General features: G+C 40.1%; 1 protein-coding gene across 1 annotated transcript in view; it reads right to left on the bottom strand.

The window, feature by feature from the left end:
* FHDC1 (FH2 domain containing 1) overlaps positions 1–24,424 on the bottom strand; it is a 33,468-nt gene extending 9,044 nt beyond the window's left edge. The window contains exons 1-9 of the mRNA XM_010122516.2: positions 23,831–24,424; positions 16,728–16,789; positions 16,061–16,163; positions 7,186–7,271; positions 7,000–7,100; positions 4,238–4,308; positions 4,028–4,135; positions 3,056–3,126; positions 723–840 (exon numbers count right to left, since the gene is read on the bottom strand). Of these exons, the coding sequence (XP_010120818.2) occupies positions 723–840; positions 3,056–3,126; positions 4,028–4,135; positions 4,238–4,308; positions 7,000–7,100; positions 7,186–7,271; positions 16,061–16,163; positions 16,728–16,789; positions 23,831–24,313 (1,203 nt within the window). The 5' untranslated portion in view covers positions 24,314–24,424. The remainder of the gene's footprint in view (positions 1–722; positions 841–3,055; positions 3,127–4,027; positions 4,136–4,237; positions 4,309–6,999; positions 7,101–7,185; positions 7,272–16,060; positions 16,164–16,727; positions 16,790–23,830) is intronic.
* Positions 24,425–27,496: the final 3,072 nt, after the last annotated feature.

Genomic DNA, 27,496 nt, shown 5'->3' with positions numbered 1-27,496 from the left:
TGCTTTCTTACTAATTATCTACAGTGTGAAACAGAAAAATGATTTAATTGAAATATAATACATATTTCTCCAGGCATCACCATCAGAAAATACCAAGAACTCTGCTTCAAAGTTAAATGCTCTGTTCCAAAGTTAAGTGCTATGCACATTCATGTCTATAAAGTCACTGCAGTACTAAAAATGAAATGGAGAATCCACCCAGAAGTAATGGTATGGCTCAGAATAATACATTCTGTGCTAGGGGTAAATTAGTAGAGAAAACAGTCCCTTAACCCTCCAGCTTCTAACAATATCTCTTCAGTCACTCAACAATGAGGATTCATATGCATAGCACACAGCCTCAGCTAAAATTGACATGCTCCAGTACAACATAACATGCAGATGCTCTATTTTGGGCAGCTGTGAAGTACAAAACCAAAGACTGATCCAAATTGTCTTATATTTTAACTACAGATCTTTATCAGTCATTTCACTGGCATGTAACATGCCTGCCTAACAAGCCTCGGGCAATGTACACTCAATAGCCCTCCCTCTGAAAACAGTCCTTCCTACACTCTTATCTGACAAACAGCATGTAGTTGGAACACCTCTGTACAACTGATAGGGTAGGCATATTAAAACAATGCTTCTGTTTATTAACATGTCCACACACGTAACACTGAGCTGAGGAATGCTCCTGTATTCAGGTGACAGCAGCATGTTAACATGGATATCCTACAAACCTGGAGAAAGCTTTCCATCTGGTGAAAGAGCTTTGGGTCTCGCCGAATGCTGTCTTTAACAGATCTTGCCTTGAAAGACAGTGAGTGGAGCTCTGCTTCTACATTGTCAATGGATAACCTAAAAATAGCATATACAGAGAATGTTTATCAAGGGTTAAGGAGTTGCCCACAGGTTAGCCACAATATGCTTCAAAAATGGATTTTTTAATATGAGGTGCAACCTGGCTATCAAACAAGACCTGCTTGTTCAGGAAATCTTTCCAGAGTAGACACTGAAAGTCAGGAGAGAGATAAGCACATTTCTTCTTATTTGAAACCTGAAAAAGATTCCCACTGGGTGTGGTTTCATGATTAACTCCTGCCAATCCTACCCAACCTTACCAGCAGAAAGAGTAATGCTGCCCTGCCTCTGACCAGGTGTTCCTTTTCTGTCCCTGGTGCCTGTGCTAGCACTCATTTTCTAGATGGCCAGCTGTATCTATGTACTGAAAATTAACCTAGGAGAAGGAAAAAAACAATTTGCTTCCAGATGGATCATTTGCTTGGTACAGCTGATTACATGACTGCTCGAGCACAGTAGCTGGCACAAAAAGGGGGTCCCAAGGGACTGTCAGCCAGGACTACCCACTTTGTCAGTAGCACTTGGCATCATGAAATTGCACGTTATGTTCTTCTAAGTAGTCCCAGCAATGCAGCCTACACAGTCTCAACCCAGCAGTTATAACATTTCATCCTTCTAGCATCTATCAGCAGCAGAGCTGCTCCTGTGGAGAGGTAACTCGGAAATCGAAGACCACAGGAAAGAGCTCTGATCTGATGTAATCTAAGCTTTATCCTGGGAGATCCACGTTCCATAAAACAAGAGCTTCCACCCAAATCTCTCAGTCACTTTGAGGGTAAATGCTTCTAAATCTATGACACTTCCTTCACAAGAGAACTGAGCTTTGCCTAGGAATTTACCTACAGTTTCCAAAATGACAAAAGTTTGTCAGTGCACAGAGAAATGAGTATCATGTGTGCCATTTATTCTCTGCTTACTTCATCTGCAAAGGTTAGTTCCCTGTTCTGGGCAGATGATGGGTGTTTCTGCAAATAAAAAAAGCAGTAGAAGATACAGGCTGTATTTTTCTGCCTGTGAAGGAGGAAGAGGATGGCCTACAAGTAAAGAAGACAAAACAATTAAAAAGAAAGAACATAGCGGCAGTTCTTTTAACATGCTCTAATTGGGGGATTTATGAGCAACTTGTACATGACAGTTGTCTCTTCCTCATGCCCAATGGTGAGACATGTTTTCATTTTGTTTCATTTTCCCATACAAAGTGCATTCCCTGAATGGATTTCTGCATGAGTTATAACAGAAGATTTTCAGCATTAACAAATGTGATCAAACATCAAAGTGGTTAGAAAAAATATCACCTGATTTGTGATTCTGCCTGTTCCCCTGCTGTTTGCTAGGGGGCTTGGATGCCGAGTGAAGCTGCATTCCCCAGCAGGCCACACGGCAGACTGCCAAAAAGGTGTGTGTAGGTTGGATGGCAGAGAGCCACACAGGTGGTCCCTCAAAAAATTTCTGATTAACTCCATGGCCACTCCTTTCCTCAAAAGATTTCAGAGTCCTTTGCAGACATTACTTAACCCTGAATCAGATCTAAGAGATTGGACCCATTTTACAGGTGGGAAAAGAATGTAAATAGATTGCCCAAAGCTCAAGAGTAAGGAAGTAGCAAAACTGGGAACAGAACTCAAGTACTGCTAGCTTCCAGTTTGGGGCTTTAGATCACATGGTCTCACAAAAGCAAGTACAGTTATCGAGGTACGGATCAGGTTCAGCTTAAAATTATGCAGCAAGAGATTTTAAGATGAAAACAATACAGAGCTCGAAACCCTTCAGATCTTCCATCCAAGACAGAAAAGAAGCGGCAAGCGAAATATCCAAAAGCATCTAACAGAAGCCAGGGCCAGTACCTGTACCTGATACCAGATTTGGAAAAGTACTGTAGCCTGCTCAAAGACAGATGAAAATTGGTTTAAGGAAAAACAGTAACATGCTTTGGTTCAGTCTCTTAAAAGTAACATACATGCATATGTATTTGACAGAGACAAAACTACCAAAACCCTATAGAGATCACGTCATAAAAAGCCTCATACCTGAAGGAACATTGCAGGCATACTTCTGCTAGCAAATGGAAATGAAGCCCTCAAAGCTATAGTAAACATTTGTAAAGATCCCTGGTTTCGTGCCAAGACTCCTCTGAGTAAGCCTGATTGCTTCACAAATAAGAAAATTCCAAGTCACAATCCAACCCAAAGTTCTCTGTTTTCTTTTGACTTACCTGGCAGCATCATGAACACTCCTAATTTTTTCTGAAAAGTTGAGAAGAGCAGCATCTTTCTTTTGGGCTTCCTGAAACAAACAGAACAAAACCAAAACACACACAATCCATTAACATTCCACCATCATGCCAAAATCCGTTAAGTCTAGCAGTTCTAAAGCCTCTAGGAGGGCACTTAAAGGTTTCTCTCCTGCACTGTTCTTTTTCCCATTCAATCCTAACACAATGGAGCGGTGGACATCCCTTAACGAAAGGCAGGGATCAGAACTAGAAACTTTAAACAACGGCTTCAGTTTCGCGGTGCACAATAATAGCTGCTTCTGCCAGTGAACACAAGCCACATGTATTAATAGGGAATGTCAGGGAAAGAACAATTTACTGATGCCCATTGTTTGAGTAGATACGATGTTTCCTGCACAAACATCAATTAATACCCCATTGTTAGCTGACTGGAAATCTGTTAAGCTAGTCTGTATACAGATAACCAGTCATACATGGAAGCATTGAAATTCTCTCCCTTCTAAAATCAGTAAGTTTGAAAGGAAGGAAAAATAACTTGAAAAAAAGTCTGCAGCAGCTTTAAAAATACATGTCAGTCACCAAGAGAGAGAAAAAAAAAAACCTTAATAAAAATGCTACTCGTAAGATTCAAGAGGAAGACTGAAAGACTATTTATCAAAATAAGCCACTTCCACAGTGTAAGAATTCATGACAATAAGAGAAAAGCTACAATGAGGAAGTTAGACAAAGGCAAGCTTTTACATGATACAAAAAACCTGAAGTTTTCCATGGATTTCTGGAGAGGATGACCAGATGCAGGTAACCTGCTGAATTCTGTGGCAGCAGGAGATAGGTGAAGATTAGGATTAAAGCTGAAAAAAAGCTACTTTTTCTGAGGCACATGGCCCCTTCTACACCTACAGCTCTACATTTGTAGCAACTGCTTCCACCAGCAAAATATTTTTTCTATACCAGAGCAACAAAATGCAGCAGACTCATCCCAGGTTTGTTTGCTTTTGTGTCCGCCAGCTTGAGCAGTGATGACAGCTTAAATCCAACAGCATTGCCAGCATAACCTCCCTAAAAAGAAATGAGCAAAAAGCTGAGGCATGACATCAATGGACTGCCACACTAACAAGGAAGTTTGGTCAATTAGCCATCTCCATGTGGAACGTCACTTACCGCATTCATAATATTCCCAGCCTGAAGGACCAAGTGCAATATGGAATGTAGTTCCTCACAAGTCATTAATTCTGTAAGGAACAAGAAAATTGCTGTCTAACAATTGTTTGTTTAGAAATACACAAGTCAGTTACCAAACTCTTCTTCACCTCAAGCTTTTAAAGGTGCAGAATTTTATTTTAACAGAAAACTACCACAAACTGAAAAGGTTGTGGGAAAAAAATGGTACTTTATAATTCAAAGCTACAAGAACAATTGACAAACCTCAAGTATATGTTCAGCTTTTAGCTTAGCAAGTGTAGTATTTTGAAGGCAACCCCCAGTAGCTCACAAAACGTTTGGGGCCTAATCCTGCAATGGGCAAAGTTTTTCACACAAGTGGTCAAGTATCCTCACCACCTACTACGTTCAGTGTGAGGCAAGTGTTCTGCACCTTGCATGATCCATTTGCCATCTGCCAGGAATGGGCTTTCGAACAATTATTCTTTTTTTGGGAGACTTAGCCATCAGGTCTGAAAAGATAACAGGCAATGTTTAAATTTTTCTCGCTTATCCCACTCTCACTATGAATCATCATTTTATTTCTGTACGATCACCAACTCAGAGCAGCATTTATTTTACTTCAGTCATATCAAAGATGATTTAGCACAGAGTTGTGTGATGCAAAGAGTCAAATGGAGTAAAACTGCCTTTTAAAGCTTTTCCATCACAGACACCTGTTTTGTACATATTTCAATTTTTTTCAAAATGCACAATAGTGCTCTATCTGAATCCATAAACCTTTTCATCCAGCCACACGAGAACACAAAACAATATATGTGCCTGAAAGTCACCGGGAGGGAGTGCCTTAGAAGTAAGATACAGAAATTCAGAACTGTAAAGAGTTAATAAATCAGCATTACACAAGTGGCAGAGCAAACCAAGTAATGCCAAATTTACAAGTTCCTGTATGGAAAAAAAAAATAACATGACCTGGTTTTAACGTAAGGTAATATATTTTACACTGATGAACATAATAAAAGATGGAATCCTTTTGACTGCTGTGTAAATATTTTTTAAAAATTGCTTTGCTTCAAAGTTCACATTCTATATTTTACCCTGCATTTAACTGCTCAACACAATACACTAATCTATCATTTTGGAAGCAGACAGCCCTTGTATCTTTGGATTTCAGTATTAGCAGCCTAAAAACACAGAACTAATTAAATAATATTTGATCTAACAAGCTATAGGTGAGGAAGAAAGAGGAGAGAATACAAAAGAGAATAACAAATTTCATAAGGCCAAGGAGAGAAGGCAACAACTGAAGATTTTGCATAGTAAGAGCCTGCTCAGCATCACTATTAGATACATCCATTTGCAGGCTAGATGAGAATCCATCAGGCTATTTAGACCATCCTAATCCTTAGTGATTATCAGCATTAGAATTTAAGTAAATATTCTCTCAGTCTAATTACAAGGAAAGAAACATAGGAGATAGGAATAGAAAAGCAGACGTAATTCCTAAACAACTTCGGGCTATCAACAAACCCTGAAGTGAAAAGATCAAATGGAGGAGAGCACATGACACAAGTGGACTGAAAACAGGGAAGCTCAGTCAGTCAGATTTGCATGACTGGCCTGGTGCAGGAGCTGGAGACCAAAGTGTCTCCTCTGGAGGGAAGGAATTAAACAGTTCACAGATGTCCTGGGTGAAGGACATGAAGGACTAGAGGGTGCGGCTGCTTTTATACATAACATATTCCCTCACATATGTCTGTTGCTCAAAACAGAAAGAACAATGATTTGAAAGAGATCCCAATATAAAGCCAAACTCAAACCTCAGCCTAAGCTAAGGCACATTTTTCTGAGTCAAGAAGGACCAGTTCAATCCTCACTGGTAGGAAAAACACAACAGGGCTTTTCTCCCTTTCCTTTCACTAAAAATTACTACCCTAAGCAGTAGTTCTCATAGTGCTCATTTTTACTACTGTGCCTTTTTATACCACTGGAAGCAGTCTAAACAGTGCTCTAGTAGCCTGTCAAAAGAATTGCCAGCATGAGATGGGAATTTCATACTAAGAAACAGGACAAATAGGCACTCAAGGCATTTTGAAAAGGTCAGCATTAATGTTTAAATGAAACCAGGAAATGAACTATTTTCCTGCAGAGTAGAAGACACCAGATTACCTTACAAATAACCAGCTGCAACATTTAAAAACTTGGGAAATGTAGAGAACATGTAGAGAACAAAATAAAAATGTAGAGAAACACAGAGAACAAAATCATAAAACAGAGGAACAGAAAGAGTATTAAGTCTCTACAATAAAAGATTTCAGCCCATCAATACTGCCAACTCAAAAGGCAAGGGCATATAGAGAAATTTGGAAACTACACAGTGATTTTCTCTACGGATCTCTGAAAGGGTGAGCAGAAAGGTGTAACAATTGCACTGAATCAGAGAGAAAGCGATGCATGAAGGAGCAAACCATACTCAAAAGACAACTTATCCTAATTTAGACGCCTTTGCTTCTGTCAATTTCAGATACACTGTTGGCAAGCTTTGGTCATGAACTCATTGCTAGTGTGTCCAAAGCCTCCAGATTTTTGATTTTGGAAGCAAAGATTCGCCAGGCACACCCCGATGGCATTTGTCAGAGAGGAGTTCGCTTCTTTTCAACAGCTAAGGTACCTGAAATTCAAGCTCTGGTCTTCATAATGCAGACTAATTAACATGCTAACAAAAACAAGAGTATTATGCATGTCCCAACATGCTTAATTACCTTTTGTTGCCCGTCTTATAATTTTCATGTCATCCTGTAGAGAAGCACAGGAGGGTGAGAACTCCCTCTCTAACACCATGGCTTCAATCCTAAGAGCATAGCTGGAGCACACAAACAAACATGTTTAGAAGTGACAACCAAAAAAGAACACTTATCATGAACAGAATAGACCTACTATCTCCTTACTTTGGCACCTGGATTAGCAAATACATGAAGGAATCAGCTTGAGACAGTTTTGATGCATCTCCATCAAAGGCTTTAAATTTCTTTACCTAGAAAAGAGAAAAAAACACGAGCAAAGAACTTTATCAAAGATCAAGATTAACTTGACTTTGGAAGGAAAACATCTTGAAAAGCAGTAAATTTAACAGGAAGCATTAAAGAGTCCACTCAGTGAATGACTGAACGGCTTCACTGTCCAAGCTCCTGTAATTTGCAGATACCTCAAACAGAAAAAAAAATAAAACCAGTAACCACTCTTTTCCCAAAAATCTATCTACACAGTCTAGCGGAAAAAAATACGATGCCACCAGTCTGACTGGTGATTCTGATTTCTGGTCAATGATATCTGATTTCCAATTCATCATTCTGATTTCTCATCAATGACTGCTCTCATCATTACGTTTACGACACTGCTGTTGAGTTTGCTCAGGAGAACTGGCTTTTTTTCTGACTGGTTCATTTGCTGTTCTCTAGCTGAATTTTTGTTCTCCCAGGAAATAGCTGCTTAAGCAATTATCTGAAAAATGATCCTGGACTCTTCAATAACTGTGATGCACACTTCGGCATAGCTGGAAGTTAACTGTCTTCAGCATTTCCAGCATACGACTGCCTAGATCTCTCTGGCACAATGCAGCTAAAGTTTAAGTTACCTTTTCTTTTTTCCAGATACTTGCTTCAACCATTTCCTCTAAAACTCTCTTAAGGGGTAAACTTCATGCTCTTGAGTTTTTTACTTTTTTTCATTCGTACAAAATATTTTAAATATAAATGCCATCTCACACTGTAAGTTATTTGCTTTCAGTACTTTCAGAACACCATTTACATGCAAAGGAAACAGCACCGCATTAATTTTGTCAATCTTCCCTCCCAGCTCCACTAAAATCCATATATTTGCATGATCTGGCAGCCACAGATCTGTCCACATACTTACTATCTGTTTATACAGAAGAACTGAAAAATCCATGCGCATATGTTTAAGTGTAACTGGAATTTCTTCTACATTTTCCAACACAGCAACTGTGTCCAAAAGCAGAGCTTCTTCTCAATTTCACTATTTCTTCATCCAACCAACAAATTCACACCCCGTATCAGCTGTACGTTTCCACTGATTTACACACCAGCCTATCATCCTTCCTTTCTACAACATTACACTTAAAGTCCATTCATAACCACATTTGCACAGGCGGTCTTCAGTTTTAGAGGGCATATTAAGCTACCCTGGAAAGAGCCACACTACATCAGGGCATCAACTATTTGCATGCTGCCAAAATTTAGCAAGATATCCACAGGTTTTCTAAAGCATCAGGTTTCAAATAACTTATATTATTTTTCTGATTTCACAGTAAAAAAAAAAAAAAGGTAACTGATTTGTAGTGGAAGACAACATACGCTACGCTAAATCAGGGATTTAGAACAACTTCTGGACTAGTAGAAAAAAAAGGATTCTTTTAACAGCTTTGTTCTGCTTTATTCACAGTCTTTTTCCACATCATAAAAAAGCAGAAATGTTGAGTGCACATTAAGAAACAGAAAACAAAAATGAGAAATTAAATCTAAAATACAAAAAACTTCATTTTCAAATTGTAAAAAAAAAAAAAAAAGAAAAAAAAAAACCACCCAAAAACATGACCAAGAATTCTAATCAAAGGGCAATTTTTATTCAGGCTATCTAACTGCATTTCCCAACACCACAACCAACCACCCCCCCCCCGCATTTAACTCATGACACTCAGACAAAAGCTCCCTCTAAAGATAAATGGCATACCCTTTTTTTTTTTTTGAGGCCTAAGAAAACTCCTAATTTACAGTCATTCCAGAAGTCTGCCAACAGAAAACAGGACAGACCAGACTTGACATTCCTGATATTTCTAAGGTGTTAAATGAGCAAGAAACAGAACCAAAATAAACACTTTTTCCTACATGATGAAGTGGGGGGGGGTGGGAAGATATCTACAATCTCAATTAGTCTTTGCAGGCATTCTTTACCTTAGCTTCCAAAAAATAGCCGTCTGCAACCTAAACAACAATAATTGCAAATTCTCCAACCTAACTTTTAGTGTGCTTCCAATATCAAAGTTTGCCTGAAAAGGATACAGGCATTCAGATCTTGGGGGTAGGAGGGAAGCAGCCCACCAAAAAAACCACCCCAAATCACCAAACTCAAGATTGTATAAACCACGGGCAATTATAAAAAAAACGCAATTTTAAGATTTACATGCACAAAAAGTAAAGAACAAGAGATCCTGAGATACTCGCAGGAATATTAACTTACTCATGTCACCTGTACTATATTTAAATATACTTTTGACAGTAAGTAGCAATCAATGTTATCTGTGTGGAATGTTAATGCTGCAATGTGAAGTTTGTTTCCCAAGTGTTGAACTTTTCAAAGCATTTTACAGACACTGGATTACATCATCTTTCTTCTACTCTATTATATTATGGAAAATGCCTGGAGTGGTACAAGGGAATACTAAATCCTAGAATTCATCTAGAGAAGGAACTTTCCTATACATGCACAACAGAAGACGAGGCTGCCTTCTGATGGGTAGGACGGGGTGTGAATGTCACAATGCAAAAAGCTTTGGCAGCGGTCAACCCAAGACAGTCTGTGTAATCAGCCTTAAAAGAAAGATGTGCTTACTGCCTCGTTACACTTCTTCCATCCTACATCAGCCACAGATTTATAGAATGGTTAAGGTTGGAAGGGACCTTTAAAGGTCATCTAGTCCAACCCCCCCCAACAAGGAGCAGGGACATCTCACATCAGATCAGGTTGCTCAGAGCCCTGTCCAACCTGGCCTTGAATGTTTCCATTCCCCTTGAATGGGGCATCGACCATCTTAACTTCCATTGTTTTTGCCTTAGATGTCCAAAACTATCTTTATAAGAAGCAGCAAAGAAGCTCACCTGAAAGGCCCAAACCTCAAGCAAGGTGGAGGATAGTGACCCATTCCACAAACAGACACACAGAAACACAAGAGTTATAAGGTCCTTTTCATCCTGGAATTCAGTACAACATAGCCTGGTTCTCCATACGTGTCTAAGTTTTTGAGACAAGAAACTAAATCTTCTGTTAACTTGGCCTGAAAACAGTAAATATTCTGGAGAATAGCTAAGGTAAAGTTGTGAAAACAATTTGTGTTCCCTCTTTATTAAAAACTTCATAACTGAAAAAAAAGACCTTTTATCTCACCATGAAGCAGGGAACAAAAAAAGTTACTTGATTTACTTGACATTACCTATAAACTAAAATAACAGCTTCTGAACTCCAAAGCTAAAAATTACTGAAACACATTTTGGATGGTTGCCCCTACACATTCCAAGGGAGGCTACTCAAAAGCCAGCGGGATTGGCCTCTTCTCTCTGCAGCCACGTTGTCCAGGAGTTCCCAAAGAGAACCGAAATTCTCTGATGGCTCCTAGAAGTGGAGGTCAAACTCAAATACCAAATGCAGCCAGGAACTAAAGAAACTATGGGGATTGACAACAATGTTCACTATTAATCATGTTAACAGATATAGTAGATAGGTTTATAATTAGCCTGAGAACACAAAAGAGCTAAAAAATGTGGTTTATTTTAAAATTGCAATGAATAACTCTGTCAGTTCTGGCCTTGACTGCCTCTCTTCAAGCACAATAAAATCTTTTCCATAACAATATGCAGCCATGTACCAAGATATGGTAGTGTAATGTATACATGCAAGAGAGTTTAATTACATGTGTGCTCAGTTCTGTATTACTCAAAGTGGGTGCAGAGCTACTAATTTAATTTTTCATTATATTTGTATATGGAATATGCATTTGCACTGTCCATGCATGCCCGTGCACACTAAACCAGATTTTAGATACAGAAGGTTCTCACATATGTAATTTGCTTAATTTTAAAAACAGTTAAGAAGCAGAGAAAGCCTGATCTTTGATTTGATTTGTGAAGAATTGGAGTAGATGTGCCTATTGCAAGTATCTCATCACTCCTTACAGACAGGAAAGCTACTGCATTCCTGCCACTCAAGCTTTCAGTTATTTTTGAGGTACTAGTAGCACTTACTCACAACTAGTGGGATGGTACTTTATGGCATAGAACAGGTATGTCAAATATTCCCCACGTTACAAATAGATAAGTAAAGCCAAGTACAATAGCCCAGAGGAGTCAACATTTCATCTTTTTTTTTTTTAATATTTTCATACCATTGTGATCATTCACAGCACTAAAGAAAAACAGAGTTAAGAAATACCAAAACCCCAAAAGGCATCCAGTGGAACGGAACTACAAGGGCATGTGGGAAAGAAACTAATGTATTAGGTGAGGAAGCACTATGGGGCACATGCTTGGGCAGTGGCAAACCTCTATCAGCAAATGATTAAAAGAAAAAAAAAAAAAGGAGAAAAACCTGCTTTTATCATAAGAGGCAAAAAAAGAAGGAGATGAAAGCCATATACAGCACTGGCTGAGGAAAGGCGGGGGCAGTTAGCTACACAAACATGGTTTGAAAAGGGTAGAGGTGACAGACAGAAACAATTCCAGTAAAGCAGGTGACAGATGACTAGGGTTTTAAAACAGAGTATACGAGCAAAGGACAGGCTTGAGACATTATAAAGGAATTTAAGACGTTGTGTTGATAACCTGGGTGTTCATGCGTGTGGGTGAGCTGATCAGCAGTATGATAAGCTCTCTTCTGTATGTATTTAAAGTACAAATCCTGGCTTTTCTAGCTCATTAAACACTGGACTCTCAACTTCTATCAGTCTGGGCCTGCTGAAGAGTGCAATGATATGCACGTAAAAGCAGCGAAAAGCTTCTCCTCTGCTTTGGTCACGATGGCAGTAAATGACAATTTAGCAGGGTATCGTCAAGAAACAGCTAGGACTCTTTTTAGAACTGATATAGCAGAGAAGGCCATTGCTTCAGTCAAGACAAAGGCTCCCTGGAAAAAAACACGAACTGCAAGACGGATGAAGCAGAGGAGATACCAAACAGGCATTTCTTTGTCTGACAAAACTGCTAACCACAGTAAGGTACAAACAGCAGGACTTATAACAAGGCTTACACAAAATCACTGACTTCATCTTACTTATTAATGTATTGAGAATTCTTATACCTTTACTTGGTCTTTTTATTCACCACTGTGTGATGGGTAGGTGCTGGTGCCGCACTCACAGCCCTGAACAAAACTTTGAGTGGAACCTTGGAGCAAGGTTTGCCAGCTTCAAGAACTCAAGTTTTTAAAACTAAACATTAGAAAATACCCAAACATTTTCAGTTTGACAAAAAACTTCACAGCAGTGCCAATATTTCAATAATAGTCTTATTGAGTTTGACAAAAACACCCAGCAAAGAGCCAGTATTTTCCACTTACACACAGAAATCCCAACAGCTTTCATAGCTGTTGGGATTTTTCATAGAGAACAGTTAGAGAATTACTAGTACTGACATCTATTTCTGTATGTAAACAGAGTTGTCACATTACAATACTGCAAAAAGAACAAATAATGTATTTGTTTGCCCGAATACTTAGCCTCCATTCTAAAAAAGCTGTTTCATCTCAAAGCCACTGGAACGTCCAGCAGGTGCCCGAGATAATACAGACTAAAATGATCTACATACGTTACATACGTCAGAGTGGTGGCCAGGGGAACATTCAGGTAATGTGACTATATATAACAACACCTCTAGATAAGATTAGAGTATAAAGCCACTGTTTATTCACACCAGATAAACCGTAAAGATCGTTGGTGAAAAGTAAGAAACGTGACAATCCAGAGTTGCCCTTTCTACAGCTATGACGGGCATGGTGTTGCTCTCTCCCCTCCTTTCACTTTTACAAAGGATTTACGTTAGCATATAAAAGAAAAAGTAGAAGACCTCTCCAAACACAGTTACTGGGGTGGATGGAGCACACCCCTGGCAGGGGGTACTTGGCTCATTCCAACCTGCAAGACAACTGTGCTCCTGGGAAACGTGACTGTAAATAGCTGAGCTGCTGAAAAGAGGAGTCTACAAAGGGGAACTGCAGAAGCCCACCCACAGTTACACCAAGACAGTTAGCACTGGTAACTGAATAACAACTAACCTCTTAGGATATGACTGCTTAAGTCTCTGCTCAGAGTAAATCCTCACAAAAACAAAGCATGTCTTTAGAAGAACGGGAAGTATCTAAGGTTAATCCCAGGAAACCCTTGTTGAGGATGGATACAACATTCTACAGGGACATGCCGATGCGATGACACCTTGCCAGAGCTACCTGATGTGATATGACCATCAGATCAAAAATAAATTAGGGACTACGAAACAGAACAGGGAACAGCACAACAAATAACATCACTTCATCCGATATCTCTCCTGATTTTAGATTATTTATATGTGGGGAGGGACTGTATAGTTCTGATGGTTTCCCCTTAGCAAACAGTGAATCAGTATTCTAGGAGACAGGTATGCAGACTAGGAGGCAGACAATAAACTAACAAAAAAGATGGAGATATACAAGGAGAATAATGAAAATACATTTAGGGAAAAAAAATGTTGAGAAAGATGAACAATAAAAGCTGTAAGGCTCCTAAAGAGAATGCATTTTTTAACCGACTATGCTAAAATTTCAGGAGTCACAGCAGAAAATGAGTTATTGGACTTGGGAGTCTAGAGTTCAAACAATAAATGAGTTATTCTTTGAACACTTAAAGCACGAGGGCATGAAGGCACTGAAACATTTTTCCATACCAGCAGAAGAATCAGTCCTCACACTTGGGATCCTTCTCCTGTCCTGCAGCCCCACTCCAGCTCTTACTGTGGTGCTTCCCAGAAGCAGGGAAATCTCCCAAGAAGTTAAACAATTACAGGGAGAACAGCAAAGGGAAAAGGGGGTCTTTCCTTTTCCTGATGGTAAGTAGCGAGATCTCTGAAGCATGGAAATAATTAAATACATACAAATACCTGCAATTTGGGAATAAGCTTCTTTCCAGCTTTCCCTTGGGAATAGCAACAAATCTAACACCTAATGCCTCGTAATTTCTAATACTCCTCTGCACCACGAAATCTCTTCCGTTAATTTCTCAAGCACCTCCTTAAAAGCACTTCTTAAGCGCTGTGGCCCCACTATCTTGAGGGGCAGGCCAGTTGTCAAATCATCTACTAGGAAATAAATATACCTTTTCACTTTCAGCATAATATAGTGGATATCTAAAGTGTCTAGCTGAGTATTGCAGACAATCTCCTCCAGATGCAGAAACCATGCACTACCTACCAATAGCAGAAGGGCACATTTTCACTACTGTCGTGCACCAAAAAATAAAATTAAACAACTTACATTACAATGCTACCTGAATTACAACATTTATATCACATAGGAGTAAGTTATTTGAAAGATTTTCTGCTTATGGTAAAATAACAGTCAAGATCTAAACCAGCAATAGAAAAAGAAAAAAACCCAAACCTTTATGCCAGTCTAACCTGCTGAATCCAAAGTTAACTAGAAGTCACTTTCTTTACTTTAAGTTAGTACTTCACTGTTCTCCTCTGTCTGACACTGATTTCAGAGGAAGGAGATAAATTCTGTTTAAACACAGGAATATGTATTGAAATTCAAACAAAGATGGAAGGGGAAATAGTTTTCAGCTCCCAGAACTACTGCCACCTCTTTTTTTTTTTCAGATTAATTATATTTCAGCTTGTTGATATCCCCCAACTCTAAAAAAACATATTAATCAACTATAATAACATAACACACTTATAACAAGATCCCCTGCAAAAGCAGCCCAATTTAGGGTTATATACTTGACAGCAAAATAATACGTGTTTTGCTGTTGACTGGATCTGAGCTTGGCGGCTGCACAGAGGAAACAGTGCTTTGCAGTATGACCTTGAAGTGGTGAAGCATGTGAGTTGAGGTTGATCTATAGGTGCACGTTAACTAGCAATTTCCCAGCTTTCAGACATGGCTTTGATACGATGCACTCAAGCAATTCTAATGCTAATTTTGTCAAGTTTGTGGTATACATTTCTCCCAAGTACATACAAATGGGTCAGTGCAAATACATGAGCAGACAAGGAACTGTGCATCATTAAGCAGGGCTCCCAGGTCAGTCGATGAAGCTTCACCTCTTTAATCATGTGAATGGACTTGGAGGTTGGAACTGGGAGGGGAGAAAGCAGCACTTGCATGCTGGTCATACAGCAAGCAGGAGGACATTGCAGAAAGCGCTGCTGGTAATTCTGTGCCTTCCAACATGTTTCCTTTGGAGCACCAAGCCATGCTAGCAAATTCTGCGGGTGCTGCACAGCGGAGCAGCCTTTGTCTCATGTTGGAATTCAATGACCTGGGCCTAGGAGCAGGCAGATCCCAGATGTACCAAGCATGTAGCAAACCAGAAGGGAGAGGAGAAGTAGCATAGGGCTACCAATAATCAACTTGCAGGCACTGCAATGGCAAAATATGAGGTAGATGCAGAAGAAGTGTAACTCAGTTTATTTGCATTAGGATCTACTTTGATTCTGAGCTTTCTGACCTGCCAGAGCAGTTATCTACACTGCACATAGAAGGGTTCCAGGTCTTGGCAAACTGTTTATGGGTTAAAAGGGACATCATAATGGTTATCAGAGAAGCAAAAATACCTTAGCACTAAGAAGCACCTCAAAAGTATCTGAAATTATGTGATGAGAAGGGAACGACTACACTACACCCTCAATACCACATGTCAAATGAAGATTAAACCTTTGCACTCGGTGGTTTCCTATCCCCTGACCTCAGGAAGACTTTGGGATTCCTTGTTTACAGACCTTCCAGCTGGAATCCCAGGCAGTAGAACTCTACAAAAAATAAGTTCCATGTAAAACCATTATTTACCTCCTCTGCTTCTGGTAATAATTTAAGAAATTCATGCAGCAGTTCAGAACTATAGGGCTCACTTCTTCCATGATAAATATCTTCAATGATGGATTCAGCAGACCTTGAAAAAACAATTGAGCATACACATTTCTAACACTTGAAGAGTGAACAGTTACACACATTGAAAAAAAAAAAAAAACGTGTCTGGGCTACTCAAAGGAATTATAATGAGGTTATGTATCAATGTCTGCAGCAGCACTGTTCTATCACTGCTTTCAGTGATGCTTTTACCAAAGGGCAACATTATCAGTGAATAAAGACAGCACTAAATCACCTTGCTTTTAAAAAAAAAAATCCTCACCTCATCCCTTTCTATTAATTCTTTATAAAGACAGACAGACAATGCAAAGCAGCTCTCATGTAGTATTAGAAGAGACATAAGGGCTTCCCTTAACTATATCTTCAATTGGTCTAACAGTAGCAAACTCTGAATGTTTAGTGCTAAGTCCTAATGGCACTCAAAATTAAACATATTAGAAAACAAATTATGAAATGTGGTTACTTATAACAAACTTGTATAGAACTGTAAACTCCACAAAGAACTGAGCACAATAAACACTACAGTTGATGAGAACTACAAAGAATTTCACACATCTGTAGCTTGCATGGAAAAATCAAATCTTACTTTTTGAATTGTTTGAGAAATATCCCAATGTTCATACTTCTTTTTGCATCCAAAATGGAAACCTGAGAGAGAAAACAAGAGATTAATCTACTAATATCTAAAAAAAAAAAAGCATCTAATGCAGATATCATTCCTCAAATTGCTACAGATAATTGTTTGCAGTCGCCACCAAATCACGAGCCACATGAACACATGGAGTCACTTCAACAAAGACCATATATTACAGAACTAGTTTTTACCAGGGAAATACACAGCACATCCATAACACCTCTCTTCAAGTGAAGCAAAAAAAAAACCATAGCAACATTTATAGAAGGAAGGAATCAAGGTAAATTCAATTGCATTACAAAGTAAAAACATTTTTCTTGCTTATTTCATAAAGCTGCATCTGCAAAACGTTGCTCATCATGTAATATGTTGTATGGCATTTGGAGGCCTCACAGTTGGTGAGCACCACACTTCAAAACAAATGCATTTCAGAGGTTACGTAACAAATGTGAGGATGGGCTTTCGGAGCAGAGATCCCTACGCGCTACTGATTTCATTCATGCGAACTAACAGCCACGCTGATCCATGGAAAGATAAGTAAGTCAATCTTGAATCAAAACCTGAGACAGATAATGCTCAAATCTGTTTGCTTTACCTAGAAGCAAACAGAAACCCGTAATAAGATAAAACTCTTCCCTGCTTTATATTTTAAAGTTGATTTGCTATATTATCTCACTTGTACAGTTCTGGAGATTAAGTAGAGAAAAAAACCCAAACAAACCTCTTTTCCCGTAATTAATTTTATTTTATTTTTTTTAAATAAAAGTGTTGATTCTTTCTTATATTTGTTTTTCTTCCTGTAGCGGCATACAAATTCAAATCTGAGATGTTTGTGTTGTTCTAGCGAATCATGTCCTTAAGGTTAAAATTTTACCACAGCTATTTTGGTGATAACAGCTACAAAAGTCTTCAGATTTACAAGGACAAGAGAACTGTTTCACGTTAGCAGTGCCACCCGACTGCTACAATAAACCAACTCAGTACACACAGATGTTCACGACTGCTGTTGGACTCACATGACGTTTGAGGTTTTGAAAACTGGACAGGTGTCTTGATCTCTGTGACAGTGCACAGATTAGAAATATATATATATATAAAAATAAATAAATGCAATGTTGGCATCATCATGAAATTGAACTAGCCTGCAGTGAGCTGGTGACAGCGAAAATACAGGTATGATTAATGTGCAATCCTCAGCAAACACCCGAGAGACAGCCTCCTCATCTGCTGAAAAGAGTGAGTCAAATTAAAAGGTTTTCTGAAATTTTGGAATTGCTCTCTTCCGAAACCAGCAAATACTGGAAAACACAGGAAATATCAGGGTATTAGTTTTAATTAGATGATTGCCAGCCTGAAGCCCTTCAGTTTTAGCAAATGCAAAAATAAGAAGACAGATTGTGGTTTATTCTTCTGTTATCTTAGGAGTTGAGAGGCCCCCAACAGATCATTAAGGGAAAGCCCCTTAGCATAGGACAGGTTCAACTATCTCTCCCCTTGCAGTATCTGATCTTTTTCAAACGTTTTACTGCAGGGACCTCTCAGTGACCTCTCAAACTGCAGCTCCAGTCTCCAATGGCTCTGCTCACTCCTAATTCTCCAATTTCTCTGTACTAGTTTAAGCCTATAACCTTTGCCATCATTATTTATAATTTGGTTTGTTGTAGTGGTGTTTGTTTTCTTTTTTTTTTTTTTCGTTTTCACAGCTAACCTGTACATAGTATTTTCAGTCACAGCTGGTAACTGTGACAATAAAAGTGACCATCAGCTGGGTAAACCTTTGGTTTCCATGGCACAATTCAGATTTACAGTACAACCTCAAACAAAACTAGAGGTTTTTTAAACATCTTCTCTTGAAGAAAAACAACAGATGGCAACATATACAGCTGCATTTGCCTTATCAGCACAACATAAAACAAATGTCATAACTAAATGTCAGAACTGTTTCCTCATTTTAAGTACAAGGATACTTCTTGCTCCATATATGATTGTACTCTATTTTTTCCCATTTTCTTCTTCAAGCACACAATCAAAACACATGGCTAAGTTTCTAGTCATTCTTTGCCTGGTGTCCCCTTCAAGATAACCAGAACTGATTGAAAAAGCTGCCATTACTTAACTACTTTCAAGGAGCTTCCAGATGGGAGTACAAGGAGGAGAAAAGTGGAACCTGGCAGATCCTCCGTACATACAAGTTCCTACTCCTTGCACACAAATACGGTATCTTCCGTCTCACATTCAGTACCATGCTGCATATTAGATTCACAATCTTAGCCTGAACATCTGTTCCTAATGTCTACTGTTCTTCCCCACTGAGCTTCCATTTGATTTTGTCCTTGCAGAAAGCTCTCTGCATCTGACTTCCTACCAAGCTGTCGCTTTGTACCCTTTAAAGATTATGCAAGCTTTTTGTAAAATCTGGTCCTATCTTCTACTCATACACACCTTCGGCATTGGTGCTAGCACAGCATGTTCCAAAACTATGTTCAACACCTAGAGACGTTAAAGTGCTGTCCACCACTAACATCCTTTGACTTCTTGACTCTAGAAGTTACACTGGACTACAAGAACTGAGAAGAGACTTTCCTAGTCTCACAGGGATCCTCTATGCCAGAGAAAACTCTCATATGGTTTCTTATGATAGACTTTAAATAAATTCAGGAGAGCTTTCTCCATTCTCATCTTCAACTCCCCTGCCAGAGAAAATGATTATTTTTTTATTTATCCTCCTCTTGAAATACTACAGTTCTCTCAGATACTCTGCACTATCTCAACATCTGCACTTTGCCAGCCAATGTAAATGTCACTGCCTCACACACTTGCCACCTTTCCTTCATAAATAGCGCAATCCTGGAAGCAAGAACAGCTGATTCACTCATGAATTTGCTTCTCACCACTGAAGCAAATTAGTATTCAACTGAGTATATTTCTGAAATCTGCAGCAGGCACAGATCATGTAGGGTAATAACAGCATCAGTTTGACAAATGTTAATCCACCACTGAAATATTCACTGTTTTAGATGTACTAAGAGAAGGGGAATATTAGCTAGAGTACCATGGTGAAGTTGTGATGATGGTAAGAGGAAGTCTGCTCCTGAACTCTGACAGAAATTTGCAATCAGCAGGAAAGATTCAGAGTGTTCTGCGAGACACAAACAGCCCTACTTCAATACTGGCTTTGTAGTGACTGCCGAAATGCAATAGGAGTTTATTGCCATGAGACTGTCAATGAGGAACAGGAAGATGACAAAGTGGATTTATGACAGATGAGTGAAAGCAAAACATTATACGTATTCTTTGGATAAGAACAATGGGGTTTCACATGGTGAGACACAGTTTACAAATTACAGCAAGCATGGAAGAGCCTGGCGGCGCAGGCTCGGCACACAGGCAGAGGTTAGGAAGGATATAAACAGCTTTCTGCTTCAGCTTCTACTTCGCTTTACAACACACTAACCATCACGGTTGAGTTTAATATTTCGGCCTCTATTCTCCGAGTCATGCGCGCTGCCTGGAGTAGCTGAGGAAAGGTGCACTACCACAGTATGGCAGAGTGAACCTAGCAGCTTGCTAGAGGGCTGTCCCGCTCCATGTCATCCTCCCTGTCACATTCCTAGCCTGCTCTTTCCCTTAGGCAGGCACTGGTACTCATTTCATTGGTTTTTTTTGCTGTGTTAGTCCTCTGCTGGATTAACAGGTTGAATCAGCTCTCAAGAAGGTGGAATGAGCATCAGAGCCAGCACAAGATAAACAGAGAGAGGGCATAGCCAGGAGAGGGGAGAAGAGACATCCTGTTTGCTCCTTCCATCTTCCTTCTCTCCTCCTCTCACTAGCCCCTTGCCCAGGCTCTGGAATTTACTGTGCCCTTTCACAAGCCATCAAAACTCACTGACACAGCAGAAAACAAACAGAAAACCTAAACAGCATTCTGTACTGACTTAAATCTGTTTACAGAGGGTCCAATGTATGCCAGAGCCAGCATACAGATGGGGAAAGATGAGGGACAGGGACAGAGGGACAGTTCAAAGGAGCAAGCAAGACCAGCTCCCTTGGTTGGAAACTGGAGCTGTTCTGCCCGCTCCACTGCCTGGCTAGCTATAGCCTAGGGGAGCCTATGTTGTGCCACACTGTGACACCACTAAAGGATGGGGAAAGTAAATTGGTGTGTACACTTAACTCTACACCCCCTATTTTTTAGAGGCTCAAATTACATTAAACCGTAGGGCAAATCAAGCCTTTAGTCAAGAAAACATGTTAATTAGTCTCCTAAGGGTTTGGTGAGAGATTGTTTACAAAAAGGAAAGCATTTGCTGTAGGAGTTTGACTCAAATCTGAAAAGGTACTTCTGTTACAATGACGACGTTTAGTGCTGAGCCCCCAGAATCGGGGTTCAATAACCTGTGTTGGGCACCTGAATTCCCTGTATAAAACACCGGTGAGCAAGGAATTAAAAAGGATGTGTAGTTAGTAAGCTGCTACACAATGAGAGAACTTTTTCCACAACTGCCTATGATTTCATAATCAACAGTGATCTCTGGAGAAGGTACGAAAACTATCTCCACCACAGTCTCTGGGGCAGCGCCCTCAACCCTGGCTGACGAGTGGCCCTTCACTGCTCCCACTGAAGCTGTGCCACTGCCCCGAGAGGAACCCCACTGAGCCAAGAGAGCTGACTCTCCAGCCACGTACAGCACTTTGGACGCATGCTGTTTTTTCCAGATTTGGATCTATGCAGTACTTGAATTTAGGCACTTGAAGTTCTCTTGCAAATTCACTGTTAATACACTACAGCAATTGGAATAATTCGACTACTTAAACTCCAAAGAACATTTTTCACTGTTAGACCATACTTTCTAAAATCAACTGTATTTTACACAAAAAGAACAGAGATACTGAAACACAAAATGCCTTGTCCACCTTCCCCTGTCAGGACAGTGACGCAGCCAGAACGGAGGTACAGCTTCCTCAGCACCACGCTAATGCCCTCTCCACAAGGTCACACGGATGCCGTGTACCTCAGCCTGCCCCCAGCTCCTTTCAGTCTCCGTAGGTTTTCCTACAGTGAACTGAGGACACCCATCATACCATTAAAGTAAGCGAGCAGCAGCTGACAGCACGGATGACAGAAATCACAAACACTGCCTATGCGTCAAATCTCCGCACTCTTACTGAACGATGCCTGTAGTAACGTGAAGCATGTGAGCTGTTGCGTACCTGTGCTTCCGCACTTCCAACAGCACATAGCTCTTCAGGATTATCTCCTTCCCTCCTTACTAAGCAGCTAGCACTGCAAAGTCCATTAACACACTCTAAATTGCTCATCACTGTCTGACACACTGCTGCAGCACGCTTGACAAAGCTTAGCAACAGAGCTGAACATTCTGTCGCTTAAGTGGCACAAGCATAACTCAGAGGCAAATCCTGTTGCCTGCCCTGTGCAAAGGCACTGTGGGAGCCCTGAACCAGGGCGGACAGACGTCAGGTCGTAGAGATGCACTGGACGACCGTATTGGCTCTAGACGGATGCATGAAAACATTAACTTGTAGCAAGGCAGGTTTTTGTTTCCAAGGCACTGTATCTCGGTGAAACTCTTGTTTTGCCGGCCTGTAATTTTAATCTCTAACACTGCTCTTAACCTCCACAGGATGCCCTGAGTTTCAAGCTGTACATGAAAATGCCTGAGTTTTGGAGCACGCTGGGGTCTTCTCTGCCCTGGCTACTGTACAGTAGACGCCACATTCAGTTTATGAAACTTCTCATCGTTTTTACTGTAACGGGATCTTCACCACACAGCAGTCCTGAAAAAGGGGGAACTTCTAACGAAATCCACAGAGCTGGAGTTGTGTACGTCTGTAGGCAGTACAGGAAGTCCACTCACTGCGGTCCTGATTCAAAGATGAACATAGCCTGAAAACAGCGCAGAGGTTAATGACTACCTCTGACGATGGCCCCAATTACACCTTCCCGATGTCAGGGTTTCCGAGTCTGCGATACACATGCCTGTTTCAAACCCCTTATTTTAGTCTATGTACAACATGCACACGATCAGTATGCTGGTTTCTCACCTTGTCCCTGCTGATCTTACTTTAACATCTTCTGAATCCCACAAGATACCATCAAGTCCCTATTTTCTCACCAAAAACTGCTACGTTGTTACATCTCTCAACACTGTGCCCTCTGCATTTTGTTTACAAGCTAACATGTATACAAACACAGCAGTGATTACATCTGCATGTCAACCCTCCAATTACTTCACAGAATGATCACTTGAGGCTTGAGCTTCACAGAGGCAGTCTATAAATCACGATCTAAGAACTAGAAAAGCTATTTATCAGTTCACTGGAGAGTGTTTGAACCTGAAAGTGTTTGCTATATACCTTCTCACCACCAGAACACAAATCAGGAACAACCTTCAGACCTTCTTGGAAGGTTATTTTAGTGTCCAGAAAAAGCAGGGCAAATGACAAAGTTTTCATTAGCAAGAAAGCAATGTTTATGAAAGCTGAAATTTTACCATTACATAAAAAATTCTCTTAATCGCTATGTTATATTTTATTTCCTTGCTGTCATACTGGTACTTCCCTGCCTGATGTCTCTAGGACATCAAGAGTGTCTACAGCATTAACCCTTGCAATAGGATTCTCTTCCCTCCCACCTGGTGCACATTTGCATGCAGAACATTTGGTTTGCACAGCAGACACAGTGGAAGAGCTAAAAAGATACAACACACCCATGTTTCACACTGAAAACTCAAGGGCTATCCAACATGTGTAAACACAGATGCCTTCAGCTCCCTCCGCTTACTTGTATTTATTTTAACAGGTGATCAAATCACAGCGCTTACCAACTTAAAATAATAAAACACTTAGCTCTTTGAAAAACAAATCTGTGCCACTAAGAACAAAGAGTTTACCCTCCCTGTCGTTCCCCTCCCCTTCAAATCAAGACAAATTTGCTGTAAGGATGAAACACGACAGAAAAAGAGACAAAGATGAGTCAGAATTCACATCAATTCCTACAGCATTATGTTAAAGAGAGGTTTTACTTAAATTCTTACCTCCTCTTTATTCTCTTTAAATGAAGACTTTAAAGATCGACTTCGGGGGTCTTGGGGCTTGGTTTCTTCCTGCTGCCCAAAAAGCTCCTCGATTGTCTTTGTATCAATCTGATACTGCGGTCTTGCAGCAATCGTCCAGATGTTGTTTTTACCACGGACTTGTTCTTCAGGGATAGTTTTCCAGAAGAAGCTCCGCATTCGTTTTTTTTTGCTGTGGTTGTCATGCCCATTGATCAGCTGCGGAGGCAGAGGTACGTTTGGGCCAGGCAGCGGAGGAGGGGGCGGTGGGGGGGGCGGCATCCCTGGGGGGAGCGGAGGGGCCGGGGGCGCCCCTGTGAGGGGACATGGCGAAGGGGGCGGTGGCGCGGCAGGTTGGGAAGGTTGAGAAGCTGTTGTCGTATCCTCGTTCATTAATCCCGTTGCAACTGGGATAGCCCCATTTTCTTTATCATTGACCAAGGAGAGACAATTCATAACATGCATTTTACGGCCTCTCCAAAGAGGAGAGCGTTACTTCCTTGAATCGGTCTGAAACATCAGATAGCGAGCGCAGCAGCAACTGATAATCACGCTGTCTTAAACTCTACGCTGCCAGCAGTAGCGACACAAGAGCGGACTGTGCCATCTTCGCAACCTGTAACAAAGGACAATAGAGAGACTCAGATCAGAGAGACTGGATATCGTCCCTCACACTGAAAAGAGACTAAAATTAAGGTGTAACAGCTACCAGGTTTTCAATCTAGAAAGGAAATTCAGTGGATCAAAAGTCTTTCCCAGAGCAATTGCGTAATTTATCCACACCAAGATTTCAAATAGCTTTGCATACCTAGATTTCAAGAACATAAATAAGAACACATAGTAGATACTGAATCCATCTATTAATCTCAGTTCAGTGCAATTTTGCAAGAGAATATATTTATCTCAAATTATTAAAACAAACTAGTATTATTCCACTCCTAATTTCAGGGTTTTTTTTTTTTTAAAGGTGATTACACACAGCTAGAAAATGTAAGTACTAACTATAGTACTGGATTAATTGGATCAAACAGACCCTTTTAATTCATGGCTAAAATCCAAGTTGCATTAAAATAACGAACAATATGCCCATGATTTAACAGCCTAGCCTAATGTGCTGCCTTTCTGCCTTCGTATTTTTCACACAGCTGCCAATAAGGGAAAAACAGTGTGCAGTCCCTAAATTCTGTAGGTTCTGTATGTCAACTTAGAGTATTTGCATTTTATTATTACTGATCTGGTTACGCTACCATACCAAAATGCACTAAGAGAAGAAAGACCACAGTTTGATTAAGCTGCCTCTTATCATTTACTTCAGTATCTAGGTTATCAATAGCCAGTTCAATAAGCAGAGAGAGAAAGGACAGAGAAGCCAATAGGAACAGTAACCTACACATCCTAAGCACTGTACATACTCAAAACTTTAAATTGTTAGGAAAGCTTTAACATATAAATTTCCTCATGAAGCAGCTTAATAGGAATCACAAGAGTTTTGAGCATTTTTTTCTTATACTGTTACCTACTAAATCAAGATTCTGTTATTGACAGTAAACCTTCAAGGAAGAAGAGTATGACTTCCATAAAAAGCACAATTTTGACAAACCAGATCTATTAGAACAGATTTACTTTATAAGAGAAACAGATTTACTTTTCCCAGAGAAAACAGATTAAGGTATTTCAAATACAGACCAGTGAGGAATTCTATGATTTTATGGAAATTTGTGAGTTATTTAAAAAAAATTAGAGAATTTACAAAAAAAAAAAATCAAAGATAACACACAATAAAAATTCAGATGGAGGAAAGAGCCTCTGAGCAAAAATCAGTCGCAGGAAAACTCAACAGAAAAAGTTGAAGAAACACACTGGCACAAGAACAACGTAAAAATCAGAAATTTGGCACTGATGTAGCTGAATTCTTCTTCAGCAGGGTTCACACAGAGCTAATAGCAATTCAGATCAATTTGACATTGTATAATAGTGATGAAAAACCTTTGCTATTTTTGCCAGAGATCCATCATTAGAGTGTACACGAACAAACAGACCCAAGTCACAGAAACAAGCCTGAGGGCAAATTCTCTCTTGGTCTGCCAAGGACTCAGCCACTCACAGCCTCTCTGAAGTCAATGGAAACTAACACAGAATGATCCACTGTACCTTTTCTTCTCAAAAACTGGCATAGGTAGCAATGAACTCCTCTTTACTGCTTCAGATTTTCTAACCTTATACCTTACAGTATCAAGGTATTTGCAAGAATAGAAAACGTATATAAAAACCTGTATGAGGTTTAAGTCATAGGAATGATGGAAAATATTTTAATGGCAGGGTAAAAAGGGAAGAGCTACAAAGAAAGTGGATCAGGATAGAGGGTTTCAAATTCAAATCAGCATTAATAACCAGTTGCTATTACAGAGCTCTGTATGTTCATGCCTCTCCTCCCCATTTCATGATCATAGATGCAGAGAGGCATAAAAAAGCAGGTGCAAGGTGGTGGAAAGAGATTAACCACTCAAAGCAATTAAGTGTTGCATTAATTTAAAGAAATACTCAACTAGGAAAAAATCTTTTCCTCCCTACCACTTATTTAAAAATGAAAAATGTATTAGCTAGTCTTCCACCATCACAAAGCAGTATTCAACAGTTATTACTGTCTAACTTGGGTTCTCACAGATTAAAAAAAAAAAAAAGAAAGAAAGAGAGACAGACAGACCGACTGACCATGCCTCTAGGCAATATGCAAGAACGTCATTTTGAAACTTCCAGTAAACTTAGATGCTTTAAGAAAAATGGGATCAAATCCTAATGAAACAAAGTTGTAGGCAATGAATCATCAGAGTCCCAGTGCTAACACACAAGCGGGGAAAACAACTGATCTCAGACCTGAGCGCTTCTGACCTAGGCAAGGGACACTCCTAGTGAAAGGAGTGGATAACGTAAGGAGAAGAAAACATCCCAACCTAGATGTAAAGATAGATAGACAGAACAGGAAAAACTGTTTTCAAGCCAACGAGCCCTGTACTGCTTTAGATGAGGTAACCGTCACCCAGAACCAGGAAAGGGGAAGAACCAGCACTTGGAAGGAAGGCATGAAAGGAAAGGCACAGCATAAAGGCTGGCATTCAGCTTTGTCTTCTGACAGATAAGCGCGATGCAGGTGACAGAGGTCACCTGCTTCTACGAGGACGCGGGTCTCGAGTTACCAGATACCAGAAGCCTGGTCTAAATTCCCTTCTCCTACTGCCTCTCGGAGGGGCAGCTCAAAGATGTTCCCAGTGCCCCCACCGTTACTATGGGTGGGAGAGGAGAGAAGCTGGCAGCCGGGACAGGCTCTGGGCCGCTCACTGGGATCAGCAGGTGCCTCCGAGAAGGAAGTACGGTGAGAGGAGGTGGGGAACGACGCACCCCTTCCGACTGTGAACTCCAGATTACCGAGACAAGATGCAGGACCGGGATGCCGAATAAAACCCTAGCAAAATTTTAACTCCTGAAGAGCCTCTTTGCACTTTTCAAAGGATTAAAGGGAAGAAAAAGAAGGAGACCCAAGAACAAACGTTTAAGGTGTCTCAATTACACTTATTACACAATTACTGCATGTTTGTTATCCAAAACAGCCCAAGAAGTGCAAGAGCTCTAAAGTAACGTATTTACTACATG

Source organism: Chlamydotis macqueenii, chromosome 4 (genome assembly GCF_036417535.1).
Source record: "Chlamydotis macqueenii isolate bChlMac1 chromosome 4, bChlMac1.mat, whole genome shotgun sequence".
In the NCBI taxonomy this organism is placed as follows: domain Eukaryota; kingdom Metazoa; phylum Chordata; class Aves; order Otidiformes; family Otididae; genus Chlamydotis; species Chlamydotis macqueenii.
Note: the sequence above shows the minus strand (reverse complement) of the source record. Positions and strands in the feature narration are given on the sequence as shown.